General features: G+C 42.0%; 1 protein-coding gene across 4 annotated transcripts in view; it reads left to right on the top strand.

Annotated features, from left to right (window-relative positions):
* NFIC (nuclear factor I C) overlaps positions 1–18,688 on the top strand; it is a 130,006-nt gene extending 111,318 nt beyond the window's left edge. For all 4 annotated transcript variants that reach the window (XM_075204752.1, XM_075204753.1, XM_075204750.1 and 1 more), the window contains one exon: positions 17,820–18,688. In XM_075204752.1, the coding sequence (XP_075060853.1) occupies positions 17,820–17,837 (18 nt within the window). In that variant the 3' untranslated portion in view covers positions 17,838–18,688. The remainder of the gene's footprint in view (positions 1–17,819) is intronic.
* The last annotated feature ends 3,398 nt before the right edge of the window (positions 18,689–22,086 follow it).

The following is a 22,086-nucleotide window of genomic DNA, read 5'->3' as shown; positions in this document are numbered from 1 at the left end:
TAGGCTTTAAGGAACAGGTGAGTTTTAAGTGCCTGTTTGAAGGAGCACACATTAGGGGACAGATGGATGGAGCGAGGGAGGTTGTTCCAGTGAAGGGGGACAGCACGGAAGAAATCTTTGTTTCTGGAGTGGTATGAGGTGATCAGAGTGGAGGAGAGGCGATGGTCATTGGCCGAGCGCAGGGAGCGGGAGGGAGGGTGAATAGAGAGGAGAGATATATGGGGTGGTGGAGTGGGAGAGGGCCTTAAAGGTGATGGTGAGGAGTTTGAAAAGGATTTTGTAGGGGAATGGGAGCCAGTGTAAGGCAAGGCAGAGAGGGGAGGCAGAAGATGAGCGGCGTGAAAGGAAGATAAGACTCGCTGTTGCATTGATTATAGAATGAAGGGGGGCAAGGTGGGAGTGAGGGAGGCCGGTAAGGAGAAGGTTACAGTAATCAAGATGGGAGATGATGAGTGCATGGATAATAGTTTTGGTGGCATCCTGGGAGAGAAAGGGCCTGATGCGGAAGATGTTGCATAGTTAGAAGCGACAAGACTGGGCAAGGGAATGAATGTTGGGGGCAAAAGAGAGGGAGGAGTCACAGATGACACCCAGGCAGCAGAGTTGGGGGACAGAGGAGACAGTGGTTTTGTTAACAGCGATAGAGAGGTCAATGTGGGATGAGTATTTAGAGGGAGGGAAGACAATGAGTTCAGTTTAAGCAATGTGAATTTTGAGAAAGCATGAGGACATCCAAGAAGAGATGGCAGAGAGGCAGTCAGATACATGAGAGAGAAGGGTGGAGGAAAGATGATGAGAGGAGATGTAGAGTTGAATGTCATCAGCATAAAGGTGATACTGGAGACCGAAGGAAGAGATGAGAGCACCCAGGGAGGTAGTATAGATCAAAAAGAGCAGAGGGCCGAGAACAGAGCCCTGGGGCACTCCTACCGGGAGGGGGGGGGGAGGAGAGGAAGAACCAGATGCGGATATTGAAAAGAAACGGTTGGTGAGGTATGAGGTGAACCAGGAGAGGACAGAGCCAGAGAGGTCGAGAGAGAGAAGAGTTTGCAACAGGAGGGGGTGGTCCACAGTGTCAAAGGCTGCGGAGAGATCCAGGAGGATGAGTAGGGAGAAGTGACCCTTGGATTTAGCTGAAGGAAGATTGTTAGTGATTTTAGCCTGGGCAGTTTCTGTGGAGTAGGGGGGCATATAATGTCACCTCTCTGTGTATCACCCTCATTGTTCTTGACAGCCATCATTATTATTAGTATTTATTTATTTATAAGGCGCAGATTCTGTATCACCAGATACAGAAGCAAGTAACAAATAGATGAGGTAATACACATAAGTAGCAGAGATGAGTGTGAGTACTTCTATGGGGACTCACACAGAGTGCAGCAAAATACAAGACAGGATGTACACAGTAGACAGACATGGGACAATAGGTAGAGAAGACCCTGCCTGTGAAAGCTTACATTCTAGAGGGAGTGGTGGTGAGAGACAGTAGGACCAAGTGGGAGAAAATGGAGATGGCAGGTGAAGGGATAGGAGGTGATGGATAAGATGGCCAGGAGGTGGTAGGAAAGTCAAGCTTGAAAAGGTGAGTCTTGAGTGAGCATTTGAAGGATTGAAGGTCGGGGGTGAGTCGAGTGAGACAGGGTAGGGAGTTCCAAAGTTTTTTGAGAAGCAAGGCAGAAGTCTTGGAGGTGAGCATGGGAAGAAATAATGAGGGGTGAATTGAAGCAAAGGTCAGAGGAGCAGAGTGTACGGGTGTGCATGTACCTCGAGACAAGGTCAGAGATGTAAGGGGGAGAAGTGTTGGTGAGGACTTTGTAAGTGAGGGTATGTATCTTGAACTGAATTCTGGAATTAATAGGGAGCGAATGAAGGGATTTATACAGAGGAGCAGTGTAAGAGGAGCTATGGGAGAGGAAGATGAGTCTAGCCGCAGCATTCTGAATGTATTGGAGGTCAGAAAAGTGAAAGACAGGAAGGTCAATGAGAAGAAGGTTGCAAGAGTCAAGATGAGAAATGATGAATGAATGGACCAGGACTTTTGATGCTTCCTGACAGAGAAAGGAACAGATTTTCATGGTTTTACGGAGGAGGAAGTGGCAAGAATTGGTGAGGAACTGGATATAACGGCTAAAGCTGAGGGCAGAGTTAAGGGTCACTCCAAGACAGCAGGCCTGAGTGACAGGAGAGTTAGTTATGTTGTCAACCAAGAGGAAAATATTGGGAGGGATAGCAGCATTGGCAGGAGGAAAGATGATGAGCTCAGATTTGGAGATTTTGAGTTTGAGGAAGCATTGTGACATCCAGGTAGTTACAGCAGAGAGACAGCTGGGTTAGGAAGCAGGGAGAGTGGGCAGGGCAGGAAAGATAGATTTGCGTGTCATCAGCTTAGTGGTGGTATTGGCAGTCGCTGAGAGAAGTGGTAGAGAGAAGAGCAGAGGGCAGAGAATAGAGCCTTGGGGAACTCCAATAGAAATAGGAAGGGGGGAAAGAGTCGAGAGCAGAGATGCTAAAAGAACAGCATCGTTTGCCTTTTCACTGCGACTTTAATATGTAGAGGGCAGCAGCTTGTTGCAATGATCACCCTTATTATACTGCTGCATACAGCTTAACAACTACTCTAGCATGAAAATAATTGGTAGAATGTTGCTAATAGCACAGTCATCCCTATTAACAAACTTCTTTGCCTTATTAAAGGGAAGCAGCAGTTTACAAATGTTCTCCATCAGTTAAGCACATGAACAAAACTTCTTACCTTTAGGTCTTTGCCCTGACCTAAAGGCATGAAAAATATTCAAGACATTGTAGGATGTAACATTTCTAACCATTACTTGTCTCACTGACAACTGGTGTTCAATTTTGCTATTTATGTAGGAAAGAACTTTAACAAATTTAAAAGGGATACTTATTGCTATGTGTGCGTTTCGGTAGGGTATTTTTTTGTGGTATTATTATTACAAAAATTAGGTGACGATGGCTGAGAACTTACAATTGCATGTCATAATTGTAAGTGTAGCTTTAGTCCAGTTCCACGGTTATCATTATGACCGGATTTATCATTAGATGTGACAACCACGCTAAATATAAAATTACATGCTCATTTGTATTTTTGGAACTACCATATGTTTTGACAAGTCTTGCATGTTTCTCCCAAAGAAAACTATGAATCGTTTCTTATTGTGCATATACTAGGCACTTGACCATTGCCATGTTATCCATATCTCTAAAAAAATTCAAACTGACCATTTGCTATGTTGACTGGCTTTTTACATAATGCATGACTTTTATTTTTTGAGTTGGGAACTTTGCATTTGTTTGTAAGGTTATAAGTGATGAAGAGAACTAGTAGTCATAGCATTGTCTTGTATTGTGTTATTGGTTTTACTTGGTCTATGATAAACTACACAGGATGGAGTATGTTGTGCTTGCCAGATGTGGTTGGTGGGGGCAGACAAAATTTTTATGCTTACCATTTATCTGCCATATGGCAGCTTCATCTAGTTTCCTCTTCATCATAACCGCTTGATTTAACTTTGCAAGCAGTCTGAATATACCGTATTTCCCCATGTATAAGACGCACCTTTTTCCCCAAAATTTTGGGTCTAATAACTGAGTGCGTCTTATACAGGGGTAGTAGCACTTACCCTGTCAGATGACTCCTCTGTCCGGTAAACTCTTCTCTCTGTCTGATCCTGATGCTGGAAACCCGATTAAGGTCCTCTCTGCGATGCCCGGATGTCCTTTCAGGACCTTGACAAGGTCCCGATAGGCATCCTTTCAGGACCTTGAGGTCCTGAGGTCCTGAAAGGATTGTCAAGGTCCTGAAAGGACATCCGGACATCGCAGAGAGGACCTTAATCGGGTTTCCAGCATCAGGATCAGACAGAGAGAAGACAGAAAACTTTACCAGACAGAGGAATCATCTGACAGGGTAAGTCAAAATTCACTATAGCGTTGTCTCTCCTCTGTATAAGCTGCACAAATACTCTGTGAAAAAATTGAGGATAATGTTTATTCTCAATTTTTTCACATGATTTATATAGGTGCGTCTTATACAGTGGAGCGTCCTATACATGTGGAAATACGGTAGGTCATCTTCTGTTATTTTATTTTGTGAGACTTTTTCAGTTGGATTTTCAAACACAGAGTGCTTTGCATTATGGACACATGACAAATGTTTTCTGCCTATTACTTTTTTAATCCTAAGTACATTTGGATGAGGCTGCATCAGCAGTACTTTTTGTTGCTTCATTACCATTAGTTTAGCACTAAAATTACTTATTTTGCAGATGTGCCAGAGAAAGGCTTATTAATTGGTGGTAAACTTTCTCCCTTTGAGAATGGGATGAGATCAAAGGGTCATCTCCATCATCCCTTCTGTCTGTCACAAACCTCCCTGCTCACACACCTGTGCTTCTGATTCCCTCTGTTTCTGTGTTAGATCAGAACTTCCTGGTTTGGGCGGTCACATTATTGTTGCTGGGAGGCTGTATATTCTGCAGTGTATATAAGCTCACTCTCATACTCAAGCAGTGTCAGTGCAACAGGTTTCCATACCCAGACTGACTCCCTGCTGTATTGCTGCTCTCTTTGGTTTTCCTTGTGAATCCTCCTTGGAAAGTGCTTCTGCCTGTTAACCCCTCGTGTACCAGTCCTTGCTTGTTTTGACCTCTCTTCCTTGGATCCTGATTCTGTACTGCACTACTGCCTGTGTACCAGATTCTGGCCTATTGTTAGACTTTCCTTCTGCATACTGATTTTGTACCTTGCTACCTCCAGTGTACCAGTCCTGGGCTAGCTGACTTGCTTTCGGATTTTTTTTCTCTCAGCTGTGCTATGCCTAATGACAGTTCAGAGGGCCGCGACCTGCGTGTTCCCGGCCGCTAAAGTCCATCCTGCATTGCGGTGGTTCTTGGTGAAGACCAGGGAACCCGTTAGACTCCGCGCCTCTGTTCAGCCAGTGCTAAAACAGGCTAACACGTGTATCCATCTCCGCAGGAATCTGTAACAATTGTTACAGTTTGCTCTGACCCTACCTCAATGGATCCTGCAGACAATCTCTCTCCCAGGGACCTCCTGCAACACCTGCTCGGAAGAGTTGAGAAGCAGGAAGCTAATCTGGAACATTTAATGAAGTTTCTCCAGAGATTCTCCACTCGTCTGGATTCACTTCAGGAAACATTGGCGGAACCACGGGCAGTCCGTCCCACCAGTGGATACAGTCCCACCTGTGTCTGTGGCCTCTCAGTAACGTATTCCTAACCCTCCTAAATTTGACAGGGATGCCAAGTCCTGAAGAGGATTTCTTATTCAATTTGAGCTTCTTCCCGGGAGCTTTCCCAGCGAAAAGGCTAAGGTGGACTATATTGTTTCACTGTTGTCTGGCCAAGCCCTCGCATGGGCATCACCCCTATGGGAGCGGAATGATCCTCTACTCCACAACTGTGCTAACTTCCTGACCATACTCAAGAGGAGTTTTTATGAGTCCGGCAGAGTTTCTAATGCAGCAGCCTCGATTCTGCGTTTACGCCAGTGTTCACACTTTGTTGGTCAGTATGCCATTCAATTTAGAACTTTGGCTTCTGAACTGTGTTGGAATGACGAGGCTTTGATTGCGACATTCTGACAAGGGCTGTCCAACTGGATTAAAGATGAATTGGCCTCAAGGGAACTTCCCTCTTCTCTTCATGAACTTGTGTAACAAGGTTTACCTCCTTTTTAAAGACTTGAGAAGATGCAGAATCCACCATCCAGTCTCCCGTCGCTCCGCCAGAGGAATCCATGCCGTTTGGTCAGTTCTGTCTCTCTAGTGAGGAGAGAGAGAGAAGATTCAAGGATAAACATTGTCTGTATTGTGGTGACCCTGGTCACATTCTGGGTATCTGCCCTAAAAAGACTGTGAAACAACAGGGTCTAACTGGTTTAGGAGAGGTCTCCTTAGGTTCTCTTAGTCCCTCTCCAGCATCTTCTTCTAGTGACAACTTTGGATTCTTGGTTCTGCTCACTCACGGTCCCAAAACAATAACTCATTCAGTATTCGTGGAATCAGGAGCAGCGGGTAATTTCATGTCAGCTTACACGGTTGCTCGTTTGGCCCTTCCCACTATACCACTGGAACAACCTCTCAACCTTACCGCTATTGATGGAAGTAGAAACTCAGGGGGTGTCATTCGGGTTCGTACAGTTCCCTTAACTATGCAAATTGGATATCTTCATAGGGAGGATATTTCCTTTCTTGTTATCTCCAGGACCATCAACCCAGTGGTATTAGGGCTTCCGTGGCTTCGCCTGCATTCTCGCATATTAGGTTGACCCGAAGCTCAGATTATTTCCCTATTGCCTTTCTCATTGTATCCAGAAAGTGGTCCTGCCACTTTGTCTGTCTAAATCCGACCTTTTTTCAGAATTATCTCTACCCCGCCAGTATCAGGCTTCTTCCAATGTATTCTGTGAACAAAGGGCAACCGCTCTCCCTCCAAACAGAGTCTGGGATTGCAGAATTGAAGTCCTGCCTGGTAAGTCCCCTCCTCGGGGTCGAGTGTACACGCTTTTCATCCCTGAGACCAACGCTATGGCAGAATATATTCAAGAAAATCTAGAACGTGGATTCATCCGAAGATCTTCCTCTCTGGCTGGTGCCGGTTTCTTCTTTGTTAAAAAGAAAGATGGTGGCCTGCATCCGTGCATTGACTACCGGGGCTTAAACGCCATTACAGTGAAGAACAGATATCCAATGCCTTTAATTACTGAACTGTTCGACCGGATCAAGGGCGCCACAATCTGGACCTTCGGGGAGCGTACAACCTCATCCGGATAAAGGAGGGGAACGAATGGAAAACGGCCTGTTACACAAGAGGTGGTCACTTTGAGCACCTAGTCATGCCATTCAGCTTATGTAAAACTGCTGAATTATTTAGAGTTTCTTCAACAAAATTTTTCTCCCTTATCAAAATGTAGTGGTATATTTGGATGACATCCTCATCTTTCCCCCAGATCTTAGTCTCATCAGAGTTGAAGTTGAAGTTCTTACTCGACTCAGAATTAACCTCTTTTTCTGCAAACTTCAGAAGAGTATTTTTGAACGAACCCAATTACCCTTCCTGGGTTACGTTATCTCTGGTACTGGGCTCCGTATGGACCCCACCAAGCTCAAAGCCATTACTTGCTAGCCCCAACCTTCAGGTCTGGAAACTACTCAGCGCTTTTTAGGTTTTGCAAATTATTATCGCCAGTTTATTAGCGGTTACTCCAATTTGGTCGTGCCCATCACCACACTTACCCGGAAAACATCTGATGCCAAAGCAGCCTTCAGTTCCCTCAAGAAGGCCGTTTCCTCTGCTCCTGTCTTGCTGCAACCCAACTGCCAGCGTTCATTCTTTCTTGAAGTGGACGCCTCATCTTACGGGATTGGGGCTGTTCTCTCTCAGCGCGATTCCTGTGGAAGACTTTACCCCTGTAGGTTTTTCTCTCACAAGCTCCTACCGGCTGAGAGGAATTATGGCATAGGGGATAAGGAACTCCAAGCGATCAAATTGGTTCTCTCTGAGTGGAGACATCTGCTAGAAGGTGCTTTGTTTCCAGTAACAATTTATACCGATCAAAAGAAACTCTTGTATTTACAGACTGCACAGTGTCTGAATCCCCGCCAAGCAAGATGGTATCTCTTTTTCTCCCGGTTCAATCTCATACTCACCTACCGCCTGGGTTCAAAAAACAAGAAAGCAGATGCTCTGTCACGTTCTTTCGATCCCTCTGACACTGAACCTCCCGAACAGAATAAATTTATCTTGGACCCTTAAAGCATGGTGGCGTTAACTCCCATATGATCTACCCTCTGTCTGCTAGGTAAGATCTTTGTTACTCCTAATCTACATACTAAACTATTACGCTGGGCACATACTCGCTTCTCGGGACATGCTGGATCAAAGAAATCCTGGGAGCTGCTCAATCGAAGTTACTGTTGACCATCTCTACTCATTGATGTCAGGCAATTTATTGCCGCATGTCTCATTTGTGCCCAACACAAATGGGACATGCGGAAGAGAATGGGAGGTGGAGGATTATTAGTGGTAGAGTACCGATTGGAGACAACAGGTTTAAGGAGAGAAGCATGGAACACGTTGGGAACTTTTAAGTAAGAAGGCAACTGAAACCTAAAGGCTACAGGATTAATGACCTCCAAAATCTTAAAAGGACCAATAAACCTAGAGACTAGATTCATACTAGGGACCTGTAGTCGATGATTGCGGGTGGACAGCCAGACTTTGTCTCCAGGTCTCCAATTAGGAGCAGCATGCCTACTTTTATCACTGACCGTCTTGTTCCTTGTGGAAGACTTATTTAAACTTTCATTTACTTGTGTCTAAATGACTGAGAAATTCCGAAAGAGAGAGTCCACCACTGGTACATCTGAGGATGGAACCTGGGGAAAGGTGGGTAACTTTGGATGGCAACCGTGCAGTACAAAGAAAGGAGAGTTGGAGATGGCCTCATGATAGTGATTATTGTGGGCGAATTCCGCCCATGGAATTAGATCCACCCAGTTGCTTTGATTGGCAGAAACGAATATGCGAAGAAATATCTCAAGTTCCTGATTAGTTCTCTCCGTCAACCCATTAGATTGTGGGTAGTAGCCCAAAGAAAAATTTAGTTTTATGCCAATAATCTTTCAAAAGGCTTTCCAGAATTTAAATATGAACTGAGTACCTCGGTCGGATACAATCTCCTGAGAACATCAATGCAAACGGAAGATTTCCCTGAGAAAAGGTCAGCTAAGGTAGAGGCGGAGGGAAAGACCCTTGAGGGGTACAAAATGGGCGACTCTGGAAAAACGATCTACGATGACCCATATGACGGTGCAGGATTTAGAAGGTGGTAGATCAGTGATGAAATCCATTGCCAGGTGAGACCACGGACGATCTGGAATAGGCAAAGGACCATATGATTTCTGTTCGGGTACCTCGCTACCGCCAGTGTACCATTCCTCGACTAGCTGACCTGCTTTCGGATTTTCATTTCTCTCCGCTGTGTTACGCCTAGTGACTGTTCAAGGGTAAAGTCCATCCTGCCTTGCAGCAGTTATTGGTGAAGACCGGGGAACCCGCACCTCTGGTCGGCCAGTGCTAAACCAGGCTAACACGTGTAATCATCTCCCCAGGGATCTCTGCGTTCAGACAACGAGACAATTGTTACAGCTCATCATGGTCAGCCTCAAACTACTGCGCCATTGGCTCTTAATTGTAATTTCAGATGTCTTTTCTTCACTCAAGTTGTCAATCACTGTCAACTAAATTGAAAGTCAATACAATCAACTTTATGTTATGGCTTCACAATACTTTCTATTACAGGGGGTGGACAGACTAACTAGTGATAGGGACAAGGGTAGAATAAAGTAGTCATTGTATTTGAACACCTATATGGGTAAGGTATTGGTATACAATGGAAAAACAAAACGCCTCAAATCCATTGGACACAACATCACAAATTCATTGGCTTGTGAGCCACTATAAGGCTAACTAGTATGCAAGATATCCAATAAATACATAGTCAGGTGAGGCAGTATTATATAATGTTATGCTATATTCTACTATGTACTAATATAAGATGAAGGCTAGATTAGATTAGTCCAAGATCAAGCCACTTATAAGTCACAGCTCATATCACAATCATCCTCATGCACTGTGATTGCCATGATTTTCCAAGATACTTAAATTATTCAGAATATTTCCACCAGCTTTGAGATGGTGCAGAACTCAAGACCTTTTGCACTGTGAAAATAACCACAAGTTCCTTCACACAAGGACCTAAAAATGTGCACTATCCATCCATCTGTCTTGGTTCAGTAATCAAACTTAACAAAATGAAATCTATTTTTTCACTGCTTTGTAAAACCACTCCTCTCAGCATGTGCAGACTTAGGCTTCTTCAAAAATGCTAGCATCTTGCTCTGCAAGCCTATGTGTATTGGAGGAAATCTGGGTGCACTAGCGCAAATTGAGACACACAGAAGGGTTTTGCACTCCTATTTGCTTCCCTTCTTTCAATATCCTTAAATACAGGGCTGTAAAACAGCTGTATTGCAGCTGTTTGGAATGTTAATATTTTTTATTATATCCATTTTACCTAAATGTTTCCAAGGCATAAATACCCTAATTAATTAAATCTTCCTTTGCTTCTGTCTGCCTTGGCGATTTCATGCTTTTTTTCTGATTTTTCTGTGAATCCTCTGAATAGTAAGTATGCAGCTTTAAGTAAAGTCACTAATGATTTCTACACTGTAAAAAAAATAATTACATTGTCATAAATATTTTTTCAGTGGCCTTTAATATTAATATCATGTGTTTCTTTTACAGAATCTTTATTATATCAGTGATACCATTGTCATTTGGACATTCTTGCATGTTCAATGTCATTTTTCTCCATTTTGCTTTAAGCAGCCTCTAAAGGCACACTAACAATTTTTTTACTTTTACCTTGTGTTTCTCTTATATATAGGTGACTGTATAATAATATTCTCACTGCAGAACATTACCTAGCTTCTATAAATGTAATAAGTGTCGCTGTACTTGCCATGCAGTAGAGAATAATTGTTTTTGTCTCCATTCTGCAATGCCATTATCATTTCTCAAAGTCGGCCTGTCCAATATATTTTTATGGCACAATCATTTCTCACTACAGAATCTAGGGGTGTGACTAAGTGACATGGGACAGACCATAAATAGCCCAAGCTTACTAACAGCTTCCCTAGAGAGATAACTTTAAAGCTACGTCTAAAGTTCCTCTAAAGGAGTAGTGATTTATCATATGTTAAAATACAAAGGGAAATGTATTGACTCCCTTTCCTTGTTTGCCAAATCTGTCTTCCTACAAAATAATTTTATAGTCTAGTTTAGTCCAACTTACAAAAGTAGAAAAGGACTTCAATGCAGGGATGACTTAATAAAAATGAAAAGGGGAGGATGATCCTAAAGTGTACCTTTTGAGTTTGGAATAATAGCAAAGTGTATATAACAAAGGTAACTTAGTATATAACAAAGTGTACCCTTTGAATTTGGTATATATATATAATATATATATATTGTAACAAAAGGAGGCATTTAGCTGGCAATATGCAGAGAAAGCAGGGAAGTAGAGTAAAACATTGGCACAGTTATGTACCTAGGTGGAGATTAAACCAGGTAAAAACATATGTGTAGTTTAAAATTGGTTTACTTACATGATTTAAAAGCTGCTTCCTCTCAGCAAACAGACAGGGTGGGTCTGATAGTCTAAACAGAGCCAGGGATGGGCGTTTCCTTTTAAAGAGACGGTGGGTGTGTCACCTGTCCATCAAGCTAGGCCTGTGGGAGGAGTGTCAGGTATAAAACCCTGCTTGTTTCATTGTTCAGGGAGATCAACGCTGGGCTAGCTGGCTGATCTGGACAGAGAGCTGGACTATATATAGTAAGCGTTGAGGGTCTCCATAATTGCTGTGCAAGTATACGGTTTCAAAACATTATTACCATCCTGACAATAAAACTACATAAAAAGGAAGAAGTTGTACGCGTGTGCTTCTGCAGTAGCGGGCTCTTGCCACAAGTGGTGTCAGGAGTGGGATGCTCCGGGAAGCAAGTTTCCGCTACCCAACCCGCGCAGACGTCAACATGGAGGAAGTACTGAGAACCCTCGTGAATGTGGCCGCTGCGCAGCAACAGCAGCAAGCTCAGATGCTACAAGTCGCCGAGGCACAAGTGGAAAACAAAAGGCTCTTAAGAGAAGAGTTAAGCCAGGTGAGACATGACAGAAATGAACCACTTGGTCCTGTTCTCCAGAAAATGTTGCCAGGTGATAACATAGAAGCATATCTGGTGTCCTTTGAGAGACTAGAAAAAAGGGCAAAATGGCCTCCTAAAGATTGGGCTGAGAGACTGGCGCCATATCTGACTGGTGAAGCTCAGCGAGCGTATATGGATCTAGATGAGGAACGGGCCTCTGATTATTTGTGATTAAAATCTGAGATATTGGCTCGCATTGGAGTTTCCGGGCCAGGCCGAGCCCATCGCTATCACCAATGGCGCTATGATAAAGAAAAACCGGTCAGAACGCAAGTGGCTGAGCTTTCTAAAATTTTAAAGAAATGGCTGCAGCTTGAGGAGAATTCGCCTTCTCGGATTATTGAAGTTCTGGCGATAGATCACTGCATCCGGGGGCTGAACCGCGATTTGCAAAGGTGGGTTCAGCAATCAGACCCACAAACTTATGCAGAGCTTGCCACCGTGGTAGAAAGGTTTTGTGCGCTACAACAAATGACTAAAGAGCCTGCATTTGTGCCAAAGCCGCTGCCACGCCAAAAGCCAAGTTTGACAATCCTTGCTACAGGGCCCAATGGCAAAATGGCTACGGACAGAGGGCCAGGTGCAAAGCCGTCTATTCTGAAGTGTTTTGAATGTGGTGAGCCAGGCCACTTTAAGGCAGAGTGTCCTAAACTACCGGAACCCATGGACTGTTCTGTAGCACATATTGGGCCTGCTTCTCCAAGCTGTTTTACCATGAGTCCCACATCAGGAAGTACTTGTTTGTTCCGGGTGACTGTGCTAATCAACCAAAACCTTGTTCTAGCCTTGGTTGACTCGGGGAGTTAACTCTCATTGGTTTCCAGCTCTGCCTTACCCGAAACCATAACTTCTCGGTTGCCCAAGGTGAAGGTTCTTTGCGTACATGGCACGACAGAGGAGTATGAAAGAACAATACTACCAGTCACACTCAAAGACAAAACTGTTATGGTGGTAGCTGCCATAGCACCTAAACTCCCATATCCACTCATTTTGGGGCGAGACTTCCCACTGTTTAATGATGTACTCGGCGAGCGGATCCGGCCGGGCATGCCGGCAACTGATGCAACGGTCGGAAGCCCGGTCTTAAAGGAGCCGCCTAAGAATCCACAACATCTGGCCATCGATCTTTGGGAACCGCCAAACCGGAATGCCATCCTGGGAGTCACAGCAGGCGTTCCACAAAAGCATCCACCTGTGGGGAAACATGGACAGTCCAAACTAGCATTGGTCGGTGATGTCGCAGATGAGCCCACCCCGCCTGTCAGTGAGGATACGGACTGGTCCGCAATACCAATTTTGTTTCCTCTGCAGGACTTTGCTCGAGACCAATTTAATGATGCCACTTTGGAACATGCCTTTAAAAGTGTGACTGAAGTAAATGGGGTAGCGAAAGCCGCCCAGCCTGCAGAAGGTATACCATATTTTATTGTTAAAAATAATTTCCTGTATAGAGTTGCTAAGGTGCAGGGGGAAAAAGTAGAACAATTAATGGTTCCTCAGGTCCATGTAACCCTAGTGTTAAAAGCAGCACACACACATGTCTGTAGGGGACACCTAGGGGAGGCTAAAACACGGGAACCAGTTCAGCTTAGGTTTTACTGGCCCGGGGTACACATGGCAGTGAAAAAGTATTGCCAGTCCTGTCCCATTTGTCAGAGAACCTGTCCCAAACCCATGTACAGGGCGCCTCTCATTCCAATACCAATAGTACAAGTTCCCTTTGAACGAATAGCTATGGACCTTGTGGGGCCACTGGAAAAATCTGCACGTGGGCACCAATATATACTAGTGGTGCTTGACTATGCAACCAGGTATCCAGAGGCAGTTCCCCTACGAAACATAAAGTCCAGCACCATAGCTAAGGAACTTGTATTGATGTTTACACGTTTGGGAATACCCAAAGAAATTCTCACAGATCAGGGTACTCCATTCATGTCTAAACTGATGAAGGACATGTGCCAGTTGCTAGGGGTTACGGCACTTCACACCTCTGTATACCACCCACAAACAGATGGCTTGGTGGAACGCTTTAACCGCACATTAAAGCACATGCTCAGGAAAGCAGATTGGGAGATTGGGACACTCTTATTCCCTATTTGATGTTTGCCACCCGTGAGGTACCTCAAGCTTCAACAGGGTTTAGTCCCTTTGAGTTATTGTTTGGGAGACAGCCCAGGGGTATCTTGGATATGTTAAAAGAAGGGTGGGAGCAGCAAGGGCCCAGGGAGCCAAATCTGGTCCAATTTGTGTCCCAAATGTATGAGAGGCTAGGAAAGAGGGCCCATTGTGCAGCAACATGTAAAAGAGGCTCAGGAACGACAGAGAAAAAGTAATGATAAAAGTGCTGTTGTTCGATCTTTTAAGCCTGGGGACAAGGTCCTAGTCCTGGTTCCCACCCAGGAAAGCAAACTTTTAGCCCATTGGCAGGGTCCATATGAAGTTCTAGAGGCTGTCGGTCCTGTCAATTACAGAGTCCGCCAGTTAGGTAGGAGAAGGGAGGAGCAAATATATCATGTTAACCTCCTTAAACCTTGGCATGATGAGGAAACTTCTCCTCAGGTAGTGAGTACTGCCATTGAAAAGTCTGAAGTGCCCATAGAGCCAGCTTTGTCCATTCAGCAGAGACAACAGACTGAAGAAATGATCCGCCAACACAGGGATGTCTTCTCTTCCATTCCTGGGCGCACTACCTTAATCGAACACGACATTGTCACTGCGCCAGGAATCATTGTAAAGCAGAAGCCGTATCGTATTCCAGAAGCTAGACGGGTGGACGTGAGAAAGGAGGTCGAGAAGATGCTCCAGTTAGATGTGATTGAAGAGTCCACTAGGGAGTGGAATAGTCCCATTGTGCTTGTCCCGAAACCCAATGGGACAATTAGGTTCTGCAATGACTTTAGGCGCCTAAACAGTATGTCGCAGTTTGATGCCTATCCGATGCCACGTGTGGATGAACTAGTGGAAAATCTTGCTGGTAGCAATTATTTAACAACCCTTGATCTAACAAAGGGTTATTGGCAAGTTCCCCTGAATTCCACGGCCAAGCCAAAGACTGCATTTTCCACCCCTGATGATCTCTATCAATATAAAGTCTTACCCTTTGGGTTGCATGGGGCACCTGCCACCTTCCAAAGGGCCTTGAATAAATTGCTATGACCTCACACAGCTTATGCAGCCACTTACCTAGACGATATAGTGATTTATACCCCAGACTGGGGATCACATTTAGCCAAAGTTGAGGCAGTCTTAGCTTCATTAAGGTCAGCAGGGTTAACAGCTAACCCAGAGAAATGTGCCATAGCCATGAGAGAAGCCAAATATTTGGGGTACGTTGTTGGTCGAGGGCGTGTGAAACCCCAGCTAGATAAAGTGGAGGCAGTCAAAAATTGGGCAAGACCAGAAAAAAAATCGCAGTTAAGAACCTTTTTAGGCTTAGTAGGTTACTACAGGCGGTTTGTAAGCCACTTCGCCACTAGAGCTGCTCCACTAACGGATATGTTAAAAAAAAGTTGTCCAGATAGATAAACCTGGTCTGACTCTGCAGAAACTGCCTGGTCTGATCTTCGGTTAGCTCTTTGTTCCTCCCCAGTTCTACAAGCACCGGATTTTACCCGGAGGTTCTTCCTCCAAATTGAGCTTCTGGTGTTGGCTTAGGTGCAGTCTTGTCACAGGAGAAGAATGGAGTAGAAAATACTGTCCTGTACCTAAGTCGTAAATTGCTTCCAAGGGAACAAAAATATGCCACTGTGGAGAAAGAATGTCTCGCCATAAAATGGGCTACAGAAGCTCTGCGCTATTATCTCCTAGGCAGAGAGTTCACCTTAATAACAGACCATGCACCATTGAGATGGATGCAGAACAACTGGGAGGTAAATGCCAAGGTAACCCGCTGGTTCTTGGCACTGCAACCCTTCAAGTTCTCAGTAGAACATAGACCTGGAATTCTGCACAAGAATGCAGATGCATTGTCACGAAAATATGCGCTCCTCACGAAGTCCACGTCCCCCTACTTGGAGACGCTAGGGGGAGGGATATGTAACAAAGGGAGGCATTTATCTGACAAGAGGCAGAGAAAGTATACAAACAGAATAAAACATTGGCACAGTTATGCACCTAGGTTGAGGTTAAACCAGGTAAAAACGTATGTGTAGTTTAAAGTTTGCTAACTTACATGATTTCCTCTCAGCAAACAGACAGGGTGTGTCTGATTAGTCCAAACAGAGGCAGTGATGGGCGTTTCCTTATAAAGAGAAGGTGGGTGTGTCACCTGCCCATCAAGCTAAGGCTGGGGGAGGAGTATCATGTATAAAAGCTTGACTGTGGTACTTGTTCAGGGAGATCAACGCTGGGGAAGCTGGCTGGTCTTGAGAGAGCTGAGCTATGTCTAGCTAGCGTTTAGGGTCTCCAAGAAATGCTGTGAAATCTGTACGGTGTCAAAACATTTACCATCCTGACAATAAAACTACATATAAAGGAAGAAGTTGTTCGCGTGTGCTTCTGCAGTAACTGGCTTTTGCCACAAAATATATATATATATATATATATATATATATATATATATATATATGAGCTCTAACAGCACCTATACTTATCTTTAGACAGGATTTACTATTAATGTAATACGATATTGTAATTCATATTATCTCAATGCATAAAATTCATATAGAACAACTGATACCTATTCCTATCAACAGTATTTCTTATTAATACACTTCATTAATCATAGTTAATAATGGTCAATAAAAACACAAGTAGTTTGTTCATTTACTTGGCTCCAAGCAAATGCATATATTCAGAAGATGAGACAACCCTGCCATTTTATAACAGTGGTGTACATCTATAAATATGTCCTTTGTAACTCACTTCATGATCCACACAGAAATTGATACAGCAAGTGCGTATTAGTTTATCTTCTTTCCTTGTTATTAGTTATTAATATTATATATTTCTGGTGTTCATTATTTCTGGGGTAAATTTGTAGCTATGCGTCCTCTATATTCATTCCTTTCGGTAAACTGAGTAAAAAACACTTCAAGACAATCTCGCTGTTCTCTGTTAATGACATGAAACTTATGGATCGAAACATTTGTTCTGTTGTTTAAGTTAATAGTATGTATTGCTATGAAATCAATCTGTCCAGGTAAATACTATTCCTCTCTACAGCAGTTACTCGATACAACCTTGTAGGTATGTTTTTCTGTTGAAGGCAGTTACAGTGCAACTCCACTATTTAACAATATTTCTTATTGTCTCCTTCATTCATACACTTAAACGGCACTTACATGTATGCGAGTATGGTGATGACACATTTTCAGAGATTTCTCAGGAGTATCTTGTTACTACTCAGAAACATCCAATTATTCTATACTTTATTCACTAACTGCAGTTATTTCACTTATTCTTCCATTTCTCCATCTCTGACCTCCGTGTTTTTATATTTTTCCCATATGTATCACTGTGAAGTCTCCCAGCGAGAGGCAGGCTGGGCTGGGGGGCAGGGGGGCATCTTCCCCTGGGCTGGTCCCATAGTGGCCTACCTTGGGCTGGGTCACTGGGCCACCTGCATTTTATTTTCCTATAAAATAGGCCGCTGAATAAAATCTTGCCCCCTTGGCCAAAAATTGCCAGCCCACCCTTGCTCCCAACGTCACCAGTTAGCTTACATTCGACCTTTAGTCAGCTTCAGCTGCCTCTCTTTTCCTTCAGTTACCTCTCTCTTGAACCAATGGCAAGTCAGCTGATTCCACCATAATACATGACAAATATCTATTTATTTATCGCTCTATCTACCTATCTATCTATCTATACACACACAGATGCACATATATGCTGTATTTGTTGGTGTTTATTGCTGTTTTGAATAAACTATAATTCTCTTTCACAGTAAAAATTGGCAATAGCTTCTTTTGTTTTTTTTGTTTGTTTTTTGGGGGCTGCGAGTGTGGGTCGGTCAGGACGTTTGTACACTGTCTTACACAACTTAACATTCTCATTGTCTTTCTTCCTCAGTCTTGGTACTTGGGTTAGCAGCCTGACCTACCTCCCATCCACTGGAACCAGCAGACAGAAAATGAGGGTCTCTGCAAAGCTTCAGGTCCACAGGATAACAGCTCAAAGCATCTTTTTCGCAAAAATATTCTTCCCACGAAAGAGAAAAAAAGTCAGTGATATCCTACAGTGGTCAGTGGGAGATGAGGAAATAATAATCCGTCAAATTCTTGATGGGCTCTTATCTTCAGAAAAAAGGCACAGGGCTTTTGTTCCTGCATCATGGATTAATGGAAAATGTATATTATTTTAATATCCTTTCATTCATAGCCCATTCACAAAAGGGTTGAACATCCAACCAGCAAGAAAGAGGAAGAAGGAAGATCTTCCTGTATGGATATACTTTATTACTATTATTAATATTATTGTGCGATTGATATATCTTCATTGTTTATTTACTCTAATCTGCTCCCTTCCACAAAAGTTTAAACTGTTTTTGGCTGAAGGACTTTGGCTTATGAAAGCTTGGCATTAGGGGGATACACAGAATATTGTGATATGCACCTTAACCTTCTCCCCGGGTCTTATTCATAATTGCACGTACCTATTGAACCACATATACATTTGCTAGTGAATCACCACTCGCATTTTTGAGAAAACTTAGTGACATAATGTGTATATGACACTGAGAGACCGAGAGAGTAGTTGTTGTTTCATCTCCATGTCATGTTACAGCCCATTTCATTGATAGGCTATAGAGTGTATTTTGCGTTATCTCACTAGTAAAACTTAGTGTTTTATGTATAAATTTGAATTGAAGCCTAGAAGGCAGTACTTGGATTTTATAAAAGTGGATAACTATACATATATATATATATATATATATATATATATATATACACACATATAAATATATATATATATATATATATATATATATATATATATATAGCGTACGTATATATATTATACACACACACACACACACATATATATATATATATATATATATATATATATATATATATATATATATATATATACATAAATTTATAAACAGATGTTGAAGATTTCATTAAATTTCCAGTCATGCATGCGTTTTTTTATATGATTTATAACTTACATGTGTGCAAATGTATATGTGTTTCCATAGAGTAAATGTGTTAACATCTGTATGTAAATGCTGTGGCAAGGACCACAGGCTTATATATATGTGTGTGTGTGTGTGTATATATATATATATATATATATATATATATATATATATATATATGTATGTATAGATTTATGAGCCACTCTTTGGTTTTTATATCTCAGGTTTTAGAAAAATACACAACTTAGCATTTAGCTGGACATCAGTCGGTGACCTTTCAGAGAGAACTTCTCCTTTCTCAAACCAGAGAAATGGGAAGTTCTCTCCAAAATGCCACCGACTGATGTCCAGCTAAGTTGTGTATTTTTCTAAAACTTGAGCTATAAAGACCAATGAGTGGCTCATAAAATCTATATATATATATAATATAGACATGCATGCATATTTTTACTTAGTATACCTTGCAAATTTGAATTGCAGTGACTTGCATACTTTCCAACTTTTAAAATAGTCAGAATGAGCCAAGCTACACCATCATGAAAAGTTAATTTAATTCATATTTAAACATATGTAGACATTCTCGTTGCTGAAAGGTTTATGTGGTCATGCACATGGAGCACCAGTTTACACAGATCTGGCCATTGGCTTGTCAAAGTAGATTACTTGATTTCCAGGGCTGTATTTTTTGGGTGGCCAGTAACCCCATAAACGTAATGATTCAGCCATCAGTTTGTTATTGGACAGGGTAGTTATTTTTAGGCACACTACAATGACAACCCAATTAAGTTGAAAACAACCAAACTGGCTGACTCAAACTTATCATGTGTGTCTGTCCTTGTAGAAATAGTGGACTTGTACAGATCAGTAAAACAGACACATTTTATGATAGTGCACCTTTAAGTTTAGTTCATAAACATAAAAACCTCTAAGGAGGATTTCAAGTAGAGAGCGTAAATAAGAATGCATTATGTGAAGTTTGTTCTCCTGCAATTAATACAGTAAGTAGTGTACAGTCCATGTGTACAGTTCCTGTATGACAGTGTGGCCATTATGTTGGTCTCTCTGGGCCATAACCCCAAGCTCCTAAATATTGACTTGCGTTTGCACGCCCTTTTCCCTCCTTCCCTTATTTTACCCCTCCAGTCGTAAGGAGGCGCAAGTGCTAGATATGTGCAAGTCTGCATCGGTGCCTATACACCCGGTCTCTTTGTGAACATGCTCAACGTGAACTTATGAAATTTACTCTGTATCAGGCCCAAAGACGTTATAATAGGCCACAAAGCGGAAACCTTGGCAAAACAACAAATAAACTTGGATGGTATGAAAGATGTGCTTAGCATCTCAAGTCACAGCAACAATTAAGGTATCTTAACATGGGTTGTATGTTTGTTGTATACAAAGATGTTGCAAACGTGTGTCAGTATATACGCAGAGTCGGATTTGTAAAAAGCCATCAAGATTGTGGTATAAATTGACACTAATCAATCACATGTAGTTGATTGTCCAGTAGACAAGAATAAGAAACTACACAGTTTGTTATATCAGGGTAGTATGACATGATTCGATTAGACTGGTTTGGATCAGGCAATTTTAAAATGATCACTCAGTTAAAGAAAAAAGCAAATTTGACTCTAAATATGATGTATATGTGTATATATATTCAGTATACAGATGTTAAGTACATGTATATATACAAATATACCCTTGTATCCAAAATTCATACATACACAGAAGACAGGATACGTGTACAGACATGTAAATTACATACACTACTTGGTTGTGCCCCTCAAGTATAAAAGTAAATTGATGGGTTCAGGAAACAGTTAATAGGTACTAAACAGAAGTAATCAGCCACATTACAGAGTACACTGCATGGTGCTTCTCCCTGCAATCAATCCCACTACTTGCACTCATCCTACAGGCTTGTGGCTGAAGACCTGCATGGCAGATTTAAATATGGCACTGTTCTCATTAATAGTTAGGATGGGAGAGTGCATTGTTTTATACTTCAACCCTCCATCTCTGCCATGTATCAATAGTCTGTTTTGAAGGGGGTTTCAAATAAAAGAAATGTACCTAGTAATTAAGCAGTATATCTGCTCAGTTCTATTATGGGTTTTACTTCTCCCATTGGTAGTGATATCCTTCTCAGCTGACCCACTTTAACACCCAAAAGCCCCTACTTCCTCAAAGAGCTCTCTGCAGATTGTCAGTTAAAAACTGACACATGGTGAAACTGCTTTCTGTTTCTAAATAATAATGGAATTGTTTGGGTTGTAACTAACAAAATTGCAGTATTGTAGAAAAAAAATTAATCTTGAGGGATGTTTTGAGATGGCGAGGAATGTTTCAGTAATTCTGTGGGACCAACACAAGAATCCAATATGGGGTCTGCTGCTTTTTAAAATGTTATTTGGAAGGATTAAATGAAAAACCATAATATAAATAAAACACTAGAGAGTACACAAGTAGAAATATCCTATGAAACAAAATAGTATATATATATATAAATATATATATAGCATTAAATATGTACAAATTATCTTTTTTCCCTTATTTGCACGGAATTTTCTATCACATTATGTGCCTTGCCTTCTGATAAATGATGAAATAACCACTTGCTCATTTGCTGCATGCTCTGACTTCAGTATACAGGAAATATGAAATGTGTACAGACATTAAACAGTTAATGATTTCTGATTCCTTATTATTTTGTTAATGGATTTGTAATTGATTTCTTTTCTTTTTCATCCTTTATGCAGTATGTATGTTGCATTCTTCTTCCCCTTGTTCCTTATATGTATCCTTAGAGAGGCTGTTAAACATTAACTTTGCTGGGAGCAGCATGAATTATATGAAACACCCCATGCCAAAAATAAGAATTGTTAATAACAATCTGTTTTACTGTATAATATAATTTATCAGCTGGTGGCCCAGGAGCTTGGTGCAGAGCAAAACCATTTTGTGACTCAGCCCCCCCCCTTCTATTCTACATAGACTCTATTATGTGACCCATGTGTATAATTTTTGTAACACATGTATGGCCTTCTCACTAACAAAAATTTGTTTAGCATTGGTGTAGAAAAATGTGTAAGAAGCTTAGTAGTAGAAATATAGTAGAGGCTATGGAGCATGTAAAGTGTGGACAGGCATAAAAGAATGTAATTAAACTATGTATGATGCCTTTCACACAAA

This window comes from Mixophyes fleayi, chromosome 1 (genome assembly GCF_038048845.1).
Source record: "Mixophyes fleayi isolate aMixFle1 chromosome 1, aMixFle1.hap1, whole genome shotgun sequence".
Taxonomy (NCBI): domain Eukaryota; kingdom Metazoa; phylum Chordata; class Amphibia; order Anura; family Limnodynastidae; genus Mixophyes; species Mixophyes fleayi.
Note: the sequence above shows the minus strand (reverse complement) of the source record. Positions and strands in the feature narration are given on the sequence as shown.